General features: G+C 46.9%; 1 protein-coding gene across 1 annotated transcript in view; it reads right to left on the reverse strand.

The window, feature by feature from the left end:
- The window catches only part of LRFN1 (leucine rich repeat and fibronectin type III domain containing 1), a 141,098-nt gene that overhangs the window by 12,985 nt on the left and 105,496 nt on the right, over window positions 1-22,617 (reverse strand). Inside the window, exon 2 of the mRNA XM_083627095.1 lies at window positions 1,516-2,911. Coding sequence (XP_083483221.1) covers window positions 1,516-2,891 — 1,376 coding nt within the window. The 5' untranslated portion in view covers window positions 2,892-2,911. The remainder of the gene's footprint in view (window positions 1-1,515; window positions 2,912-22,617) is intronic.

Genomic DNA, 22,617 nt, shown 5'->3' on the forward strand with positions numbered 1-22,617 from the left:
GGACTCCACTGGGAGCTGGTGGACTCTCCTTCCTTGGAGGTTTATAAGCAGAGATTGGATGGCCATCTGTCAGGGATTATTTTGCTGTGATACCTGCGGGTGGCACTGTGGGTTAAACCACAGAGCCTAGGACTTGCTGATCAGAAGGTCGGTGGTTCGAATCCCCATGACGGGGTGAGCTCCCGTTGCTTGGTCCCTGCTCCTGCCAACCTAGCAGTTCAAAAGCACGTCAAAGTGCAAGTAGATAAATAGGTACCGCTCCGGCAGGAAGGGAAACAGCATTTCCGTGCGCTGCTCTGGTTCGCCAGAAGCGGCTTAGTCATGCTGGCCACATGACCCGGAAGCTGTACGCCGGCTCCCTCTGCCAGTAAAGTGAGATGAGTGCTGCAACCCCAGAGTCGGCCACGACTGGACCTAATGGTCAGGGGTCCCTTTACCTTTACCTGCATGGCAGGGGGTTGGGCTGGATGACCCTCGGGGGTCCCTTCCAACTTCACAACAGTATGATTCCATACTTCAGAAGAGGCAGAGCAATTTCAAAAACTCAATACATTTCAACTCCCTAGTGAGCCCTCCTGCTGGAAACTCACATGATAGATCACTGCAGCTTCAACATCTCCGTAACTCTGTTCTTATAGGAAGATAAATTCTAGCACCACATTGTTTTCTCTCTCTCTCTGGTGACTGGGAGTGGCTGCTGAGACCATATAATACTGGTCCTGAAAGACTGGTCCTGAAAGCTCCATCTGGTACGCAGGATGAGACCCTCCCTGCCCGCAGACTGTCTTGCCAGAGAGGTGCATGCTCTAGTTATCTCCCGCTTGGACTACTGCAATGCGCTCTACGTGGGGCTACCTTTGAAGGTGACCCAGAAACTACAACTAATCCAGAATGCGGCAGCAAGACTGGGGACTGGGAAAAGCCGCCAAGACCATATAACACCGGTCCTGAGAGATCTGCTTTGGCTCCCAGTACGTTTCCCAGCACAATTCCAAGTGTTGGTGCTGACCTTGAAAGCCCTAAATGGCCTCGGTCCTGTATATCTGAAGGAGCGTCTCCATCCCCATCGTTCAGCCCAGCCACTAAGGTCCAGTTCCGAGGGCCTTCTGGCAGTTCCCTCCCTGTGAGAAGTGAGGGCCTTCTCGGTAGTGGCACCCTCCCTGTGGAACGCCCTCCCGCCAGATGTCAAGGAAATAAAAAAACTACTTGACTTTTAGAAGACATCTGAAGGCAGCCCTGTTTAGGAAAGTTTTTAATGTTTGAGGTTTTATCGTGTTTTTAATATTCTGTTGGGAGCCGCCCAGAGTGGCCGGGGAAACCCAGACAGATGGGTGGGGTATAAATAATAAATTATTATTATTATCTCCACACCCACCCACCCACACCCACCCATTAATACCCCATGGCAATACAAGCCCCAGCCCATAAGTCCATCCACGTGGCAGCCATGGACACCGCCCCAACCACGGTGCAGCGACTCAAACGGTGCAACGGGCCCCGACCCACGTCACTCGCCTGTAAACCAGAGAGTCATCCAGGGAGCTGTTGTACTGGATCTGGTACATACGGATGCCAGGGATGTGCCGCTCAGACGGCCAGTGGATGACCACCGAGGTGGACGTCAGGTCAGCCGCCACGATCCTCTTGTCCAGGTGGTTCTTGGTGTCGTTGGCCCCCGATTTGGCAGAGGTGGTGATGTCCGATGAGCCGGGGTCGGGCTCCTTCATGTGACCCGTGTTGTTGACCAGCAAGGGGAGCGGGACAATGCAGATCTCGACGGGAGCCGTGGCCTCGCCGGCAGCGTTGGAGGCAATGCAGGTGAAGACCCCGTTGTCCTTCAAGGTGGTGATGAGAACTTCCAGGGTCCCGTTCTCGAAGACCGTCGTGCGGGTGGTGTTGTGGATCAGCTTGCCGTCGGGGGCGATCCAGTGGATGGAGGGCTCGGGGTCTCCCACCGCCTTGCACTTGAGGCTGACGCCTTGCCCTTCCATGATGAACGCCTTGGAGGAATATTGGCGGGTGATGAGTGGGGGCTCGCAGATGAACTCCTCCTCGGGGATGGACCAGAAATACTTGTCCATCAAGTGTTCCGGCGAAGCGCAGGTCTCCAGGTCATCCTCTCGGGTCAACCTACGGAGCCAGAGGAGCTCGCAGTTGCAATGGAGCGGGTTGCCTCCAAAGCTGATGGTCAAGGTGGATGGGTGAGTCCCACGCACGTTGGCCAACACTTGGGCTCTCAAGAAGAGGTTGTCCGGGGGCAGCTTCTGCAGCCGGTTGGAGGTCATGTCCAACCGGACCAGCTTCTGCAGCTGGGAGAAGGTTCCCTCGGCGATGTGGTCGATGAGGTTGTGGTCCAACGTCAAGGTGTTGAGGGTCACCATCTGCCCGATGGCCTCCCAGGGCAGCGTCTCCAGGTTGTTGTAGGAGAGGTCCAGGTCCTCCACGGTGGAGAGGAACTCGTCAAAGGCAGAAGGCTCAATGTGGCTGATCTGGTTGTTGCCCAGGATGAGGTGGCGCAGGTTGCCCAGCCCGCGGAAGTGTTCATTCTTCAGGGCGGCCAGGCGGTTGCTGTTCATGTGCAAGGCCCTTAAGGCACGCAGGTCAGAGAAGGCATAGGGCAGGATCTGGCTGATGGTGTTGCGGGAGAGAGTGAGGTGCACCAGGCTGGTCATGTTGGAGAAGTCCTTGCGGCGGATGACGGTGATGAAGTTGTCCGTCAGCCGCAGCTCCACCGTCCGCCGGTCGATGGTGGGCGGGACAAAGAGGAGGCCCGTCTTGGCGCACAACATGGTCAGCGTCGGGGAGATGTTCTGGCAGATGCATCGGCCGGGGCAGTGCTGAGCTTTCGCCATGGTGCCAAGCATCAGAAGAGGCAGGAAAAACTTTTCCATCGTACCGGCACACGCCGTACCTGAGGAGGGAAGGGAGAGAGGCGTCAGTCGGGGACACAAGCGTGTCGGCAATGAATCACACGGAAGAAGTGACGTTAACTTTATCAGAACAAACAAGGTCTGCTCAGGAGTGCCAGGCCTCATGAGCATAGCAACACTTCTTGGTGGGTCTTGCCACTGTGAGGGAGTTGTGAAGACTAAAGGCAGGGTTGCCAAATGTCCACTTTTTCCAGGACATGTCCTCTTTTTCTGGTCTGGTTGCCATAGGTCCATTAGACTCAGATCTAAGGCACCTGGCTAAGCTAGTCTGCAGCAGAGAATGGCAACAGAGCAGTATCTTAAACTAGCTAAAGGTAAAGGGGTAAAGGTCCAGTCGTGGACGACTCTGGGGTTGCGGCGCTCATCTCGCTTTATTGGCCGAGGGAGCCGGCGTACAGCTTCCGGGTCATGTGGCCAGCATGACTAAGCCGCTTCTGGCGAATCAGAGCAGCACACGGAAACGCCTTTTACCTTCCCACCGGAGTGGTACCTATTTATCTACTTGCACTTTGAGGTGCTTTCAAACTGCTAGGTTGGCAGGAGCTGAGACGGAAGAATGGGAGCTCACCCCGTCGCGGGGATTCGAACTGCCGACCTTCTGATCGGCAAGTCCTAGGCTCTGTGGTTTAACGCACAGCACCACCCGCATCCCCTTAAACTAACTATATACTGTATAAATCCCTTCTCTTGTGGCTGAACTAAAAGGATGCTGGTTCAACTACAAGATCTTGGAGAAGGCGTTAGCGAGGGCAAGAGTTAACACCCCCCTGCCCTTAAGGAGAGTCCATATGCACATGTTAAACAGTTCAATGAATTGTTCTGGGCACACTGATGATGTGAACACGAGCCCAAATACTTTCATGTGGCAAGTGAGGGAGCAACAGGTATTATTATTATTTTGCTGCTGAAAGTTAAGAACAGGCATCCCCAAACTCGGCCCTCCAGATGTTTTGGGACTGCAATTCCCATCATCCCTGACCACTGGTCCTGTTAGCTAGGGATGATGTGCAAGCTGTTATTCAGAATTGTGCATGCTAACCGCAGCAAAATAGTGTATTGCACAAAAAGTTGAAAATAAAGACCCCACCCATTATAACTGATTGGTTAAGGAAAACCTGGCAAAGTAGCTTAATGATAAAACACAATATATAAAACTCAAGAAAGCAAATTTATTGAGAGGTGGGCTCTGCTTTTACATTGTGGAATGACAATGCAAAGCACAATATTTAATCTACTCACTTTACTTTAAAGGTCTCTCCTGCCCCCCCCCCCCTGCTGTTTGATGTACACGAAGTTCCCGCTATGCAAACACTCGTACGAATATTCATTTATCTGAACACAAAGAATTAGTACCCAAACTTTGGTATACACACTGCAGGTTCAGATATCCAAACATCTGGGCTTGCATATCGTACTGTAAACAGATAATCGGTGCTTTTTTTTCTTTTAAAAAAATGTTTAGGGGTATTCTCATTTTCCTACTCATATTGAAATACTGCCCCTTGATGAGGCCAAACTTAGATTCACAAAATGTCAAGGGGTATGCGTCCCCCCAGGAAAAAAGCACTGATCAGCCTTAAACAAACCTCACTTTTTTGTGTTTTTCTGGTCTGCGGAAGCTGTTTCAATGGAAACCATGGTGGGATCAGAAAAATAAGGGAGTATTTGCCCCTTCCTTGTTTCACTTCTGCACAGTTTCAGACGGTTTCCCTGGGTTTCCCTTTTCTCATTTTGGGGTCCACATTCGTGGTTGGGAACGCATTAGCAATTCCTGCATAGGAATCAATCGGAATCGCTGACTTGTTACGCGAACGCCCGCCTAACGAACAATTTCCTGCAAACGCATTGCGTTTTATAGCGGGACCTGCATGTATCATGGTCTTGGCTAGAAAGTGCAATAATATAGTAATAATGAAATAATTTTTAAAGGGGGGAAAAAAGAATGGTGTATGCATCAAACATGAAATACAGCTGCAATCGAAATTATTCACCCCTCCCATTGCAAATCAGGTTCATTATCAAAATGTACAGACTTTCAGCTGTTTGCAATGAGCAAAGCAAACAGAAGCAACTGAAATGGCTCAACTCGACAGAGGCTTTGAGTGGTTTCCCCCAAATTCAGCTGAAAATGCAACTCACTACAGTGGACGCTCGGGTTGTGAATGTGATCCGTGCGGGATGGACTTTCGCAACCCACAGTGGCATGTCTGCGCACGCGCGGGTTGCGATTTGGCACGTCTGCGCATGCGCAAAGCGCAATTTAGCACTTCTGCACATGCGCGACCGCCAAAACCTGGAAGTAACCCGTTCCAGTACTTCCGGGTTTCGGCGGTCTGTAACCCCAAAAAACGCAACCTGAAGCGTCTGTAACCCGAGGTATGACTGTATTTGCTCATTGCAAACAGCTGAAAGTCTACACATGTTGATAATGAACCTGATTTGCAATGGTGAATAATTTTGATTGCAACTGTAAATACATATATAGATATATCTATATTGTCAGAATTATGTCCTGATAATCTGTGCTGGGCAATGACAAACCTAGACAGCATCTTAAAAAGCAGAGACATCACCTTGCCAACAAAGGTCCGTATAGTTCAAGCTATGGTTTTCCCAGTAGTGATGTATGGAAGTGAGAGCTGGACCATAAAGAAGGCGGATCGCCGAAGAATGGATACTTTTGAATTCTGGTGCTGGAGGAGACTCTTGAGAGTCCCATGGACTGCAAGAAGATCCAACCTCTCCATTCTGAAGGAAACCAGCCCTGAGTGCTCACTGGAAGGACAGATCGTGAAGCTGAGGCTCCAAGACTTTGGCCACCTCATGAGAAGAGAAGACTCCCTGGAAAAGACCCTGATGTTGGGAAAGATGGAGGGCGCAAGGAGAAGGGGACGACAGAGGACGAGATGGTGGGACAGTGTTCTCGAAGCTACCAGCATGAGTTTGACCAAACTGCGGGAGGCAGTGGAAGACAGGAGGGCCTGGCGTGCTCTGGTCCAGGGGGCACGAAGAGTCAGACATGATTCAACGACTTAACAACAACAACATATTGCCAGAATTATGTCCTGATAATATGTGCTGGCCTCCCCACCAGCACGTCCTCGTCGGCCCTCCTTCTCGGCTCTCCGGAGTCACGACACAACCCTGTCGTGAACGTTTCTCTCTGCGCCCGGGCAGACGGTCCGTTTTGTCTGCCCGCTTCTTGAGACGACGTGGTGAAGGAGCAGCGGCATTGTGCTGGAAGAGGCGTCGGAGGACCCAGATGAGGAAGAGGAGCCTCTTTTCCTCCCCTGACGGCAGCTATTAATACGGCTCCTATTATGCTGCCGGGTGTCTGAAGTCCTCCTTGGAGCCAAGGGACACAGAATGCGGCGCGTCTCAGAACAAAGGCTGCCCGCTTTGCGCTCCTTTGAAGAGCCCTTCACCCACCAGCGATTACCTTGGGAAACGAGGCTCCACTGGAAGGAGAAGAAGGAGGAGGAGAGGCAGGAGGGAGGATCGCGGTTGGGGAAGCAAGGGGGGGCATGTTATAGATGCTGGCAAATTCAGGGTGAAGGAGAGGCCTATTGGAAGCTATGAGACACAATGGCTCAGCTCTGCCTTCCATGGTCAGAGGCAGCAAGCCACGGAAGAAGAGAGCACTTAGAACAGGGGCCAGCAAACTTTTTCAGCAGGGGGCCAGTCCACTGTCCCTCAGACCTTGTGGGGGGCTGGACTATATTTTGAAAGGGGGGGGAATGAATGAATTCCTATGCCCCACAAATAACCCAGAGATGCATTTTAAATAAAAGCACACACTCTACTGGTTAGCCATATTTTATAGCACAAATATTTCGATTTATTCCTGTTCCTCTTTTGTTGCCCTGTAGGGCACATCTGCATAGACTAAGACAGGGGTCAGCAAACGTTTTTCAGCAGGGGGCTGGTCCACTGTCCCTCAGACCTTGTGGGGGGCCAGCCTATATTTGGAAAAAAATAAATAAATGAGCGAATTCCTATGCCCCACAAATAACCCAGAGGTGCATTTTAAAGAAAAGGACACATTCTACTTATGTCAAAACATGCTGATTCCTGGACCGTCCGCGGGCCGGATTTAGAAGGCGATTGGGCTGCATCTGACCCCCGGGCCTTAGGTTGCCTACGCATGCACTAAGAGCACTATGATTCCAGTTTAAAACAGTCATAGCTTCTGGGAGATACAAAAATCTGGGAAATGCAGTTTGCTGAGGGTGCCAAGAGTTCTTAGGAGACCCTCCTATTCCCCGTCCCAGAACTACAATTCCCAGAGCTCCTTGGGAAGAGGGATTGATCCAGCGATCAGCTGAACGCCACCCCACGCTCCCTCTTCCAGCTTTTCCCAGTTAAAATTTGAGACCTGTTTACGTCCCTCCTCTTCTTAACAAACAAATTATTGCCCAAGGCCTCCTCCACTTACTTCCTAATTATTTACTTAACCCGGAGGTCTCTAGCCTGTGGGCGTGGGCTGCTTTCATTTCTAGAGCAGAATAGCCTTTCCGCCACTGTGAAAGCTCATCACAACAGAGGTTTCTAAAATAAGAGATTAATCACCCAAGAGCCCCAGTTCAAAATATTGCTGTGGTGTGTGGAATGGGAGCTGTGTGAGTGCTTCAGAGCTCAGGTGCAAGCCCTCAGATGCATGCTGGGTGCCAGATGTGGACAGAGGAGGGTGACCAGGAGGATGATGGGTCTGGAAACCAAGCCTTGGGATGAACGGTTGAGGGAGCTGGGCATGTTTAGCTTGGAGAAGAGGAGACTGAAGGGAGATATGAGAGCCATCTTTAAAATACCCGAAGAGCTGTCGCCTGGAAGATGCTAAGGAGAGTAGGACCTGAACCAATGGATTCAAGGTGCACGAAGGGGTCATGTAGCCAGCAGGACTAAACTGCTACTGGCACAACGGGACCCCGTGATGAGTGCCAGAGCACACGGAAACGCCGTTGACCTTCGTGCCACAGCAGTACCTATTTATCTACTTGCACTGGCATGCTTTCGAACTGCTAGGTTGGCAGGAGCAATGGGAGCTCACTACCAATGCACGGATTCGAATCACCAACCTTCCAATCGGCAAGCCCAAGAGGCTCAGTGGTTTAGACCAGGTACCGCTGCAGCAGGAAGATAAACGGTGTTTCTGTGCGCTCTGGTTTCCATCACGGTGTCCCTCTGCACCAGAAACGGTTTAGTCATGCTGACCACATGACCTGGAAAGCTGTCTGTGGACAAACGCCAGCTCCCTTGGCCTGAAAGCGAGATGAGCGCCACAACCCCATAGTTGCCTTTGACTGGACGTAACTGTCCAGGTGATGTCTCTGCTTTTTTTAAAAAAAAAAGCAGAGACATCACTTGCCAACAAAGGTCCGTATAGTTAAAGCTCTGGTTTTCCCAGTAGTGATGTATGGAAGTGAGAGCTGGACCATAAAGAAGGCTGATCGCCGAAGAATGGATGCTTTTGAATTCTGGTGCTGGAGGAGACTCTTGAGAGTCCCATGGACTGCAAGAAGATCAAACCTCTCCATTCTGAAGGAAATCAGCCCTGAGTGCTCACTGGAAGGACAGATCCTGAAGCTGAGGCTCCAAGACTTTGGCCACTTCATGAGAAGAGAAGACTCCCTGGAAAAGACCCTGATGTTGGGAAAGATGGAGGGCACAAGGAGAAGGGGACGACAGAGGACGAGATGGTGGGACAGTGTTCTCGAAGCTACCACCATGAGTTTGACCAAACTGCGGGAGGCAGTGGAAGACAGGAGTGCCTGGCGTGTTCTGGTCCAGGGGGTCATGAAAAGGCAGACACGACTAAATGACTAAACAACAACAACTGTCCAGGGGTCCTTTACCTTTTACCTTATGTGTAAATAAACCATATATCATTAAGACACGACAGTCTCCACTGTGCTTCATTCCCAAAGGTAATACAAATCCCAGGTAAGCATCTGGAACCCTTGGAATTTTGCTCCCCTTGGAGACTGGGGTTTGCATGCAATACTATAAACATGAATTTAAAAGGAAGAAATCCCTGGCCACTCACCAATGGCCGGTGGCTTTGTTTCTGAATTTAGCTGAATTTGTTTCCCACAAAGCCATGCCCATGTAAACGTCTATTTATTTAGTGGGTTTATATATCACCTGTCACCAAAAAACGAGGTGGATAGCAAAAATTCACTGGGAACACAATGCAGGAAAGCATAGACACGCAAAACCCAGATTACGGTAATTAACAGTGACTGATAGCCCATAGTTCAGCATTCTGTTTTCACAGTGGTCGGCCAGAAGCCCTAATGGGAAATCTGCAAGCAACACCAGAACATAAGATCCATTCTCCCCTCCTGCGGCTGCTTCTGACAATGGATGCAGTGCATAGCCCATGTGGCTAGCAGCCCTGAATAGCCCTCTCCCCCATGCGTTCGCCTAACCTTCTTTTAAAGCCACAAAGATTGGTGGACACCACTGTCTCCTGTGTCAGAGAGTTCCGCAGTCTAACTCTCCACCATGCAAAGATTTTTATCTGTTCTAGAGTAACGAGAGAGACCTGAGCGGGGCAAAAATAGTGTCAGCCCCAGGTACCAAACATAGGAGCCCCCGATAAAATATTTGAGCGGGCCATGAGCCCCCAAAGTTGACGGGCATTGCCATTCAAACGGCGTGCATGTGCCGCATCGTATGATTGATTATGCTGGGCCAGGCTTACCTGCCCCAAATATCTTATTCAAGTTGGCACCCCTGGCACCGGCTGTCACCTGCCACTCAACCCAGGCTTGTTTACACAGGGATTGATTGACAGCGCCTCGCTCCCCCCTCCCTGACTCAGAGCTGGATCCTGTTTTTTCAGCTGCTGGCGAACAACCGCCTTTGCTCACCTGCCCTTTGCTGGGATGCGTGGCATTAGCCCTCAGACACCCTCCTGCCACGCAAAACCTTTGCATTTCCAACCCCTCCAACCTGTGCTGGCGTGTCCCTCAAACCGCTGGCGCTGTGCTGAACTGCTCCAGCCACCGCGCCCTTGGCAAGGTCTGGCAACTCTGCTCTTTATTGTTATTATTATTATTATTATTATTATTATTATTATTATTATTATTAATTATTATTATTATTATTTTTAATATGCCTGTTGTCTTTGTCCATGGAGTTTTCTTGGTCAAAAAAACAAAGATCATGGCCACTGGGTCCATCACCTCCTGGCAAATAGAAGGGGACGAAATGGAGGCAGTGAGAGATTTTACTTTCTTGGGCTCCATGATCACTGCAGATGGTGACAGCAGTCACGAAATTAAGAGGCGCCTGCTTCTTGGGAGAAGAGCAATGACAAACCTAGACAGCATCTTAAAAAGCAGAGACATCACCTTGCCAACAAAGGTCTATATAGTTAAAGCCATGGTTTTCCCAGTAGTCATGTATGGAAGTGAGAGCTGGACCATAAAGAAGGCTTTAAGACGACACCCAAATTATATGACAAAATTTGGGTGTCGTCTTATAGACGGATAGTGAATGCAGGGGGCGGGGACATGCAATTAATGGCAGCAGCAAGCAGGAGATTGGCAGCAGTGATTGGGCGGGTGATTGGTGGCTGCGGCAAGGCTTGTTGGCGATTGGCTGTGGCTGCGGCAATTGGGCAGGTGATTGGCAGTTGTGGCGAGGCGATTGGCGGCTGTGAGGGCATCTTATACACAGAGAAATACAGTAGGTCTGCAAGCTGCACATATTCCATCAGTTTAAGTTGCCCTTCTTCTTTAGTTGGGACTTTGCTTGTTTTCCATTTTTGGGCTAACAAAACACGGGCCGCAGTAGTAGCATACATAAATAACCTTTTTTGACACCTGGGAATTTCTGTCTGAATTATCCCCAACGAAAATGATGGTCTTAATTCATTTTATTAATTAATCATTATTATAATTGCTATATATTTATTTGTGCCTCGCCTTTCCCTCTCCTGAAAGGGACTCATTACCGATCAGTATAATAGCAGGTCAGAGGAGTAAAATAAGAGAGCGAGACGATTAAGTATATAAAGAGGAGTGGAATGTTTTTGTGGAGTATCTGGAAAATAAGTGTAAAGAAGTGAAAAAGCTAGCAGCATTTGGGCAAATTCAACAGCGTAATAAAGGAAGAATAAGGGGAGAAAGTGATCTAAATGGATATATAAAAAATATGCAGGAATAGTGGGGAAATCAAAGGAACCAGGGAGGAAGGGAAGTTGTTGAATGTTTTTATTACAAAGAAAGGTATTAACAGTGGAAATGTATATTTGAATAAGAATGTGTTTTTGGAAACGGTAATAATGAAAATTATATTTTTTTTTAAAAAAATACAGATAAATATAAGAACAGTTTAAAAACAGAGGGCAGACCTAGTCTCCAACATTCCTCAGATGAAAATGTCCCTATTGTCATCTGACAAATGTTGGAGAGTATGTAATTGTCACATTTTCTCTAAAGGTAAAGGTAAAGGGACCCCGGACTGTTAGGTCCAGTTGCGGACAACTCTGGTGTTGCGGCGCTCATCTCACTTTAGTGGCCGAGGGAGCCGGCGTTTGTCCATAGACAGTTTTTCCGGGTCATGTGGCCAGCATGCTTCTGGCGAAAGCAGAGCAGCGCACAGAAACGCCGTTTACCTTCCCGCCGGAGCGGTACCTATTTATCTACTTGCACTTTGAGGTGCTTTTGAACTGCTAGGTGGGCAGGAGCAGGGACCGAGCAACAGGAGCTCACCCCGTCGCGGGGATTCGAACCGCCGACCTTCCGATCAGCAAGTCCTAGGCTCTGTGGTTTAACCCGCAGCACCACCCGCGTCCCTTTAAGTGTGAGTGTAAAGATAAAGGGACCCCTGACCATTAGATCCAGTCATGGCCGACTCTGGGGTTGGGGCGCTCTTCTCGCTTTACTGGCCGAGGGAGCCGGCGTACAGCTTCCGGGTCATGTGGCCAGCAGGACTAAGCCGCTTCTGGCGAACAAGAGCAGCGCACGGAAATGCCGTTTACCTTCCCGCCGGAGCAGTACCTATTGATCTACTTGCACTTTGACGTGCTTTCGAACTGCTAGGTTGGCAGGAGCAGGGACCGAGCAACGGGAGCTCACCCCTTCGCGGGGATTCGAACCGCCGACCTTCTGATCGGCAAGTCCTAGGCTCTGTGGTTTAACCCACAGCACCACCCACATTTTCTCTAAAGAGCCCCAAATGCTGCAATCTTTCCTCAATGGGGCGTCACTCCACCCCCTTGATAATTTTGGTTGCCCTTTTCTGAACCGTTTCCAACTCTATGATATCCTTTTCAAGATGAGGTTACCAGAACCGTTGATAGTACAGTGGTACCTCGGGTTAAGAACTTAATTCGTTCTGGAGGTCCGTTCTTAACCTGAAACTGTTCTTAACCTGAGGTACCACTTTAGCTAATGGGACCTCCCACTGCCACTGTGCGATTTCTGTTCTCATCCTGAAGCAAAGTTCTTAATCTGAGGTACTATTTCTGGGTTAGCGGAGTCTGTAATCTGAAGCGCCTGTAACCTGAAGCGCCTGTAACCTGAAGCGCCTGTAACCCAAGGTACCACTGTATTCCAAATGTGGTTGCACCACAGATGTGCAGAATGGTATTATGATTAGGGCTGGTGATATATCAATATATTGCCCAAAACCGGTTTGAAATCGATACAGTGGTACCTCGGGTTACATACGCTTCAGGCTACAGACTCCGCTAACCCAGAAATATTGCTTCATGTTAAGAACTTTGCTTCAGGATGAGAACAGAAAGCGTGCTCCAGCGGCGCGGCAGCAGCAGGAGGCCCCATTAGCAAAAGTGGTGCTTCAGGTTAAGAACAGTTTCAGGTTAAGTACGGACCTCCAGAACGAATTAAGTACTTAACCTGAGGTACCACTGTATTGTGATAACGGTTTCACAGTTTTTGACCTGGCAATATATCGCGAATCATGATGTGTGTGTGTGCTATGCAAAATCACCATGTGGGGAAAACTGTGAAGACAGCCAACGCCTCTACAAAGCTCCATCCTTATTTCTGACATTGTGTTATATTGGTACAGTGGTACCTTGGTTCTCAAAAGACCCCTAAAACAGCAATTTAACATGAATTTTACTACCTAATGAGACCATTGATCCATAAAATGAAAGCAATAAACAATGTACTGCAGTCACACAATCAATCAATCAATCAATCAATCAATCAGTAGCTGAACCGGGTTCCACACAGTCACAAAAACAAAACAAAAAAGAGCCACAAAAACAAAAACGCAAAATAAATAGCAAAAACAGACAAACCTCGGCGTAACACTCAAAACAGATGTGTGGCACTCAAATCGGAAGCATAACACTCAAAACATTCAACTTCTGAAAAAAGTTCTCAAAATGGAACACTTACTTTTGTGTTTGCAGTGTTTAGGTTCCAAGTTGTTTGAGTACCAAAGCGTTTGAGAACCAAGGTACCACTGTATATCGTGATGTTTAGTTGGCGATTTATCACGATGTTGAAAACCAGATATCGCCCAGCTTTAATTCTGATACTGGCAGTTTTGTTTTCAACATTTTTCCTAATTATCCCTAGCATGGAGCTCGCCTTTATCACAGACAACGTACACTGAGTCCACAACCTCATTCATCTCATTCCTGCGCAGTCACTGCCAGTTCAGTCCCTACTAGCAAAATGTGAAATTATGGGGTGGGTGTGTTTTGCCTCGATAAGCATCCCTTGTGGGAAGGTTACTGGAGTGCTTTTGTGGCTAGACACAGCCTGTGGATTATCCACTCTCCAAGTCAGAGGGAATGCACATTATTTATTCACTACAAACCGGAAACCAAAGCTTGGCTGGTTAATACAAATCAATAGGTAGATTTCAGCAGCCTCGCCGCCTGGCTTCTTGGCCCATGGGGCTCCAAACCTCCTTTCCCTGCCCACTGTCTTCCTGTCAACATCACTGTCCATTGAGAGGCAGTGTGGTGTAGTGGTTAGAGTGTTGAGCTGTGACCTGGGAGACCAAGGTTCGAATCACCACGTAGCGGGGAAGCTCACTGGGTGAGCTTGGTCCTGTGATAAGGGCTCAGCCAGAGTGGTTTAGCAATCAATCGCCAAGAAACTCTGGGAATTACAGCTCTGGGAGGGGTATAGGGATGCCCCCTGACAACTCTCAGCTCTTTTAACTGTTGCAGGAATTTATGTATAGGTTGGGGGGGGGGTTGCCCCTCCAGCAGATATCATCCACATGCAGCCCACTACCAAAACCAGCACAATTGCTTTTGTGACTTTTGTGACTTGTCCCCACAAAACACTTCATCACAGTTCCTTCCTATCTATACAAAGAACCTTTGCTGCAGATACCAAATGTAAGAATTCACTGATAAATGCATCTCTGTACTGGCTCACTGGGAAAACTTCAGAAATTCATATAGACCTGTGAGCACAGCTCCTCAGCAGCCCCTCTGCCTGAGTGATAATTCCTGGCATCCTGATACCTGAGTGCCAGACAGGTAGCCATTCCAGAAATAACAAACCCAGATGAAGACAAAAGGGTGTGATGAACTTGGCTGGGAAACAGGGAAATGTAAATATCTTTTTTGTTACACTTGATGGGTGTTTGGTGGAGGGCAAGGAGAACCATGGGGCAGGGTCCAGGATGCTCAGATTACTGCCACCAGACCTCCCCTTTCATGATGTAACCATGATGTATGAGTGATGTAGTTTGGGAGGGACGCGGGTGGCGCTGTGGGTTAAACCACAGAGCCTAGGACTTGCTGATCAGAAAGCTGGCGGTTCGAATCCCCGCGACGGGGTGAGCTCCCGTTGCTCAGACCCTGCTCCTGCCAACCTAGCAGTTAGAAAGCATGTCAAAATGCAAGTAGATAAATAGGTACCACTCCAGTGGGAAGGTAAACGGTGTTTCCGTGCGTTGCTCTGGTTCGCCAGAAGTGGCTTATTCATGCTGGCCACATGACCCGGAAGCTGTACGCCGTCAGCCAATAAAGCGAGATGTGTGCCACAACCCCAGAGTCGGCCATGACTGGACCTAATGGTCAGGGGTCCCTTTACATTTAACATGGAGATTAGCAGCTAAAAAAAGTTTGGGGGCTCTTTTTTTCGGGGCTTCCATCTTGTTCCACCTGGTGGCAGGTAGGAGTCCTGTCGCGACAGTCTTCAATCAAGACCAAGCCTACTGGCTGCTGTTTTGCTCTGGTATTCCTGGCTGGTCTCCTTGTTTTTTTTTTGTCCAAGGGAGCCCTCAGATTTCTCCGTTAACATAACAAACTACAACTTCCAGAATTCTCTGGTGGGGGCGGGGCATGACTCCTTATAGTGGTTTCATGGTGCTTTGAATGTATGAGATTAGGAACCTTGGGATGAAGCGATTATTTTCTCCTGGGTTTCCAAGCTGAGGAAAAGCTGAGTGTATTCGGAGAAGCACTCTGGAAAATATCCAAAAGGGAAACCAGAAGCATTTTTCCTGGGCATTGTGGGGAGTGATATAAATAGAAAGGAATGTAAGCTCTTTTTATATGCAATAACAGCAGCAAGAATATTACTGGCCCAAAAATGGAAGCAAGAAGAGTTACCGTCGATTGAAGAATGGAGGATGAAGTTAATGGACTATGCAGAACTAGATAAACTAACAGGAAGGATACGAAACCGGCGGGACCAGAAATTCACGGAAGACGCTTCAAGAATGGAGAATGAAATTGACTGACTATGCGGAACTGGACAAATTGACTGGGAAAATAAGATATGCCCGAAACCAAAAGTTCATCGAAGATTGGGGAAAATTTGTAGATTATCTGAAAAATGTATGTGAGGTTCAAACAACGCTAGTGGGGTTTCAAGAAGCACTGTAAAAAATTTTAAAAGGTATTGCTGAAAGTAAATAGAAAAAGGAGGGAAGACAAATGGCAATGCAATTAAAGAAATGCGTATTAAAGGGTAAAAATGGATGATTATCAGAGAAGTTGAAGGAAGTTCAAAATCTGAATCTTGTTAAAATCAGGTAAAATTTGGATAAAATTGTATGAATGTATTGAAAACTAATAAAAATTTATTTTAAAAAAGAAAAGAAAAAGAAATTCATGAAAGACTGGAGTAAATTTACAGACTATTTGAAAAGTATTTGTGAAGATCAGACGACGTTTGTAGGTTTGCAAGAAGTTTTGTGAGGAGTATTATTGGAAGGATTGCAAAAATGGAGAAGGGGAAGGATGATTTATTAAGAGATGTAAGGGCAATATAAAGTTAAGAAATGCATAAGAAGTGGTTAAAGCGGTGGATCATCAGAGGTGCTGATGGAAGTCCAAAAAGATTGTATAAGTGATAAGTTTTGTGGTACATTTTATAATTTATATGCTAAAATCAATAAAAATTATTTTTGAAAAAAGGAAAATATCTAAAAGGAGAAATATTGAAGGCCCAAATGCAGACAATTCCGACAAGAAGGAAAAGTGGGAGGCGTCTGTTTGGCTTCAGAAGGAGCTTGCAGATGAGATGAGCTTTAAGAAGAGCATGTATAAGAAATGAAAGATAGGGGAAATCACAAAGGAGGAGTATACACGAGTAGCAACCATTGCAGGGAGAAGGTCAGGCTGGCTAAAGCTCAGAATGAGCTCAAGCTTGCAAAGGGAGGTTAAATATAATAAAAAGGTTCCTTTGGCTATGTTAGAACCAAGAGGAAGAACAAGCAAGCGGTAGGTCCTCTGCGTGGGGAAGATGGGAAAATGCTATGGGGTGACAGAAAAAAGACGGAACTGTTCAACACCTACTTTGCCTCCATCTTCACCCAAAAGGAAAGCGATGCCCAACCTGGCGATAAGAGAATAAATGATGGAAGGAGCGAGCTGCAGCCCAAGATAGGAAAAGAGGCAATAAGGGAACACCTAGCTACAGTACTTTTAATTAATTCAAATCTCCAGGGCCTGATGTGCTGCACCCAAGGGAACTAAAGGAGCTTGCGGATGTAATTTCAGAGCCTCTGGCTATAAGCGTGGAGAATTGTTGGAGAACAAGTAAGGTCCCTGCAGACTGGAGGTGGGCAAATGTTGTCTCCATCTTCAAAAAGGAGGAAGAAGAAGACCCAGGTAACTACCGACCGGTGAGCTTGACATCGATACCAGGAAAAGTCCTAGAAAAAGATAATTAAATGGTTGGTTTGTAAGCACTCTACAAACACACAATTGTTGCCTTCACACTTGCCATATAGACATACACATAAGGACACCCAGCATGAAGAATTGTCATAGTTCATTTTAACTTTTGTTGTTGTTGTTGCACGGGTAGGGAAACTAAGGCCCGGGGGCCGGATCTGGCCCAATCGCCTTCTCAATCTGGCCCGTGGATGGTCTGGGAATCAGTGTGTTTTTACATGAGCAGTATGTGTGCTTTTATTTAAATCAGTGTGTTTTTACATGAGCAGAATGTGTGCTTTTATTTAAAATGCATCTCTGCGTTTTTTGTGGGGCATAGGAATTTGTTCATTATTTTTTCCAAAATATAGTACGGCCCACCATATGGTCTGAGGGACGGTGGACTGGCCCACGGCTGGAAAAGTTTGCTGACCCCTGCGCTAGGTCTGCATCCCTGCCCTCTCTGTTCACCAAGCCCTCCATATTAACCCTTAAAGCATCCCTCCCCACATCGTGCAACTACTAAGCTCACTTTCCACCTTTCCAACGCTATTACTTCATGCAAAGCCAGGATTGCGATGCAGCACTAGGAATCCTCCACTAGGGGCTGCGTGACGACAGCCTTACATTTTTATGGCTATAGGCAGAAAGAGCACTCAGCTTTACTGTTTCAGCATCAGACCAGACATGGACCTTGTATGACCATTGGCCATGCTTGTCGCTGAACCTGATGGGAGCTGGAATTCAACAATGTCTTGGAAGGAGTCCCCCGCCCCACTAGTGCAAGAGATCTCCTGTCTAGTCTGTCGTACGATTTCCCTGCAATGTGGCGTGTGTGATTTTTAAAGACATTCTGGCTCATTTATTAAGAAGCATCTTTCATGTCTGGTTTTAAATGTCAGCCAAGTTGCGGGCCTGAAGTTCAAATAGTGGGAGATAGATACACACACTCTATATGGAGCTTCCTTTCACTTAATCTCAAAGCTGCAGTCAGGGCAGAATGCTGCAGCATGATTGCTGACAGGAGTAAGGCCTCATCGGCATATGACTGTTGGGCTCAGAGATCTAAGGGTGTTGCCGATTTGCTCTTGGGTCAAGATCAAGGTCTATTGATCCATAAAGCCCTTAACTATCTGGGACCAGTTTACGTGTGAGACTGCCTTACCCCATAAACCATAGCTGTCAACTTACAGATTTGAAAATAAGGGACCAGCAGCCTCGAAAATAAGGGACCAGCAGCCTCGAAAATAAGGGAACAGCAGCCAAAATAAGGGATTTTCCAAGGGGCACAGGTATGTTCAACTTCTGAGCCTCTCCGAGCCAAAGGCAGAAAGCCCAGCCAGCAGCCAAACGAAGCCTCAAGCAGTGGTTCCCACAGCGCAGCAACCTGGCAAAGGGGATGCAGCAAGGAAAACCACCGCCACCTCTCCGCTGGGAAGCGCTGAGCAAAGGCGAGTCCCCAGGCAATGTGGCCGATTTGAGCGGCACATGGCATGCAAGCTCCACCCCCCAGTCATTCTTAGACTCCTTATTGGGTGAGCAACGCAGCCAAGCAACACAGTTGGAGCCTCCCTCCTCCCTGGCCGGCAGGGAGGGAGGAAGGGAGAGGAGCTGCTTCCTTTGAAACCCGGGAAATTTAAGGGACATCATCAATAAGGGACAGCAGCGGGACACGGCGCTGGGATAAGGGACTTTCCCGCCAAATAAGGGACGGTTGACAGCTGTGCCATAAATGCCATAAATGCCCAGTCAACCAATACTGGTGAGTGCAGCGCTTTTTTTTCTATAAGACTCACTTTTCCTTCCTAAAAAGTAAGGGGAAATGTGTGTGTGTCTTATGGAGCGAATGCAGGCTGCGCAGCTATCCCAGAAGCCAGAACAGCAAGAGGGATTGCTGCTTTCACTGTGCAGCGATCCCTCTTGCTGTTCTGGCTTCTGAGATTCAGAATTTTTTTTTTCTTGTTTCCTCCTCCAAAAAACTAGGTGCGTCTTGTGGTCTGGTGCGTCTTATAGAGCGAAAAATACGGCAGTTGCTTTCACTGATAATTTTATTCTCTTTGCAAGCTGCTTTTTAAAATAACTGAGCGGTGTATACATTTTAAGAAAATGAACATATTAATCGATAGAGATTTGTATCGTGGAGGAAGCTGCTTCCAAAAGCACCAGGGCAAGTAGAACAGACAGCGAGCAGATCCTGCAATATAATCTATATCATCGACTGCAAAAAAAACCCCAGAAGGCTGTACCCAGTACGCAGGTAAAACTGCAACCAACCTGCCCACGCCTTTCTGAAACCACAAATCGGCCATTTTGACCAGAGTAATCATTTCAGTCCTGAGAAGCACAGCCAGCCAGACTTATCAATAATTGCTACAGAGATGCTGAGATATTCAGCAACGTTAGCAAAGGCCGGGCGCATGAATGCTGCATGGCCTGAGCATGGAGGGAAGCGCAGCATCGCTGAGCTTCAGCAAATTAAACCACTCTGAGCATCCCACACTCGAAGCTCCTGTCATTTTTTTCAGAGCAGAGGATGGAGGCGGATGTCACTTAAACTCAGTTTCGATTCTCATCTGTCTCTCTGTCTACCTACCTACCTACCTACTGACCTACCTAGATGTCTGCCAACATGACAGGAAGGCTGGCAAAGTCAACCCTGCCATGTGGGAATAATAATAATAATAATAATAATAATAATAATAATAATAAACTTATTATTTGTACCCCGCCCATACTCTGGGTGGCTTCCAGCAAAATGTCACACATTAAAAACTTCCCTGAACAGGGCTGCCTTCAGATGTCTTTTAAATGTCAGGTAGCTGTTTATCTCTTTGACATCTGATGGGAGGGCGTTCCACAGGGCAGGTGCCACCACCAAGAAGGCCCTCTGCCTGGTTCCCTGTAGCTTTGCTTCTTGTAGTGAGGGAACCGCCAGAAGGACCTCGGCGCTGGATCTCAGCGTCGGGGAATCCCCTGCAGGCGACCGCTGTGCTTGGAGACGGATGGTCAGGTTGTGCATCCAACAGCAGTGACCAGAAGAGGAATGACCGCTGGGAGGAGGGCAGAGAGAAGAAAAGCCATGGTGCATCTGCAGACGCCTTCATCTGCCCCAGCTGCAGCAAAACATGTCTCTCCCATATTGGTCTCAGCTGCAACTGTCCCAACAGCTTGACCTCACCTCCAAAGATGCACTTCTCCACTGTCTTCCGAGACAGACAAACGCCACTATTATGTGGCACCAGTAATGGTGCCAATTCCACCGATCAAAGCGATCTCACAGGTAAAATGGTGCCAAGTTGCTCAGGGCTTTAAAAAAAAATGACTGCAGTATTCACCAATTCTAAACAAGATTTGTGCAGGAGACAAAACAGTTCTATGAGCTATGCTTGAAAGTACCCGCAACGTAAAGCTTTTGCAGATGACCTAGTTCTGACATTACAGGAGCCGGAGTCTAGTTTGAAAAGAGTACTACAACTGATTCAAAACTTTGGTCGAGTGGCAGGATTTAAGTTAAATAAGCAAAAAACTAAAGTTCTGGGGAAAAACATGACAGATATTGAGTTGGAACAGCTTCAGAAAGAGACAGAACTAAATGTGGTTAAAAAAGTTAAATACCTAGGGGTAAACATAACAGCAAAAAATCTGAGTTTATTTAAAGATAATTATGAAAAATGTTGGTCAGAGATTAAGAGAGACTTGGATAGTTGGTCAAGATTAAAACTTTCTTTGTTAGGCCGAATAGCTGCCATCAAGATGAATGTATTGCCAAAAATGTTATTTTTGTTTCAGACACTGCAGATTGTAGACAAGACAGAGTGCTTCCGGAAGTGGCAGAAAGATATTTCTAAATTTGTCTGGCAGGGCAAAAAGCCCAGAATCAAATTTAAAATATTAACAGATGCGAAAGAAAGAGGGGGCTTTGCCCTGCCAGATTTAAAGTTGTATTATGAAGCTGCAGCTTTCTGCTGGTTAAAAGATTGGTTACTTCTTGAAGATACGGATGTCTTGGATTTGGAAGGCTTTAATAATGCGTTTGGATGGCATGCATATTTATGGTATGATAAAGCTAAGATAAATAAGGCCTTCAAGAACCATATTGTCAGAAAATCAGTTTTTAATGTCTGGACAAAATATAAAGACTTACTGGAGAATAAAACTCCGAGGTGGCTGTCACCCCTGGAGGCTAAGGCTCGGAAAAGAGCCAATATGGAGGCCAACTGGCCAAAATATTGGGAGATAATAGAAAAGGATGGTGACAACTGGAAATTGCAGAGTTTAGAAAAGATGAGAGACAAAGTGCGAGACTGGTTACACTATGCTCAGATTAAAGAAGTGTTTAAAAACGACAAAAAGCTAGGATTCCAAGTGGAAAAGTCAAAGTTAGAAACTGAACTGTTAGAACCTAAGACTAAGGTACTTTCAAGAATGTATAACTTGCTGCTGAAATGGAACACACATGACGAAATGGTAAAATCAACAATGATAAAATGGGCGCAGGATATTGGGTATAATATTATGTTTGAAGATTGGGAAAGGTTGTGGACCTCTGGGCTGAACTTCACTGCATGTAATGCGTTGAAGGAAAATGTGATGAAAATGATGTATAGATGGTACATGACCCCTGTCAAACTGGCTAAAATATACCATTCGTCTGATAGCAAATGTTGGAAGTGTAAGGAAAATGAAGGAACATTTTTTCACCTCTGGTGGACCTGCCCTAGAGTGAAGGCCTTTTGGGAGAAAATATATAATGAATTAAAAAAGGTGTTTAAATACACCTTTACTAAGAAAGCAGAGGCCTTTCTCCTGGGTATTGTCGGCCAGAGTGTGTTAAAAGAGGACAGAACATTCTTTTTGTACGCAACAACAGCAGCAAGAATATTAATTGCCAAGAATTGGAAAACTCAGGAGCTACCCACTGTGGAAGAATGGCAGATGCAACTGATGGACTATATGCAACTAGCCGAGATGACCGGCAGAATTCGAGACCAGGGAGAAGAAAGGATGGAAGAAGACTGGAGGAAATTTAAGACTTATTTACAAAAATATTGTAATCTGGCTGAGTGCTGAATAGGATGCCAGTGCAGACAATTGTCTACCATTAAAATAGATTTAAAGTCGAATTATATGTCAAACCAAATTAAGATTATTAATTAAGATGAGTTAAATGATAATTTGCTTGAAAATAATTTAATAATGATGTAAGTGTATGCGGGAGGTGTGGGGGAGTCCCATGTAACAATTGAAAGATGTTAAATGGACAACGATAAGTGCTTATTTGATATATGTTTTATTTGAAAACTTTAATAAATATATTATAAAAAAAAAAAAGAAAGTACCCGCAACGTTTGCAATGGCACAGAGAGAGCAGAGTAGCTGGAGGTCTCCTCGGGAGTAGGGGAGGAATTTGATTCTGTTTGCATTCAAGGTGGACCTACCTAATTCACACTTTCTGACCAGGGGAGGAACGAGCACTGAAAGGAGCACAGAGAGAATAATAAATAAAATTATTATTATTATCACTATTATGGCGTAGCTGGGCCACCAGCCAAAGTTGATGGAAGGCGCTCTGTG

The sequence above is a fragment of the Podarcis filfolensis genome, assembly GCF_964270895.1.
Source record: "Podarcis filfolensis genome assembly, chromosome: 8".
In the NCBI taxonomy this organism is placed as follows: Eukaryota; Metazoa; Chordata; class Lepidosauria; order Squamata; family Lacertidae; genus Podarcis; species Podarcis filfolensis.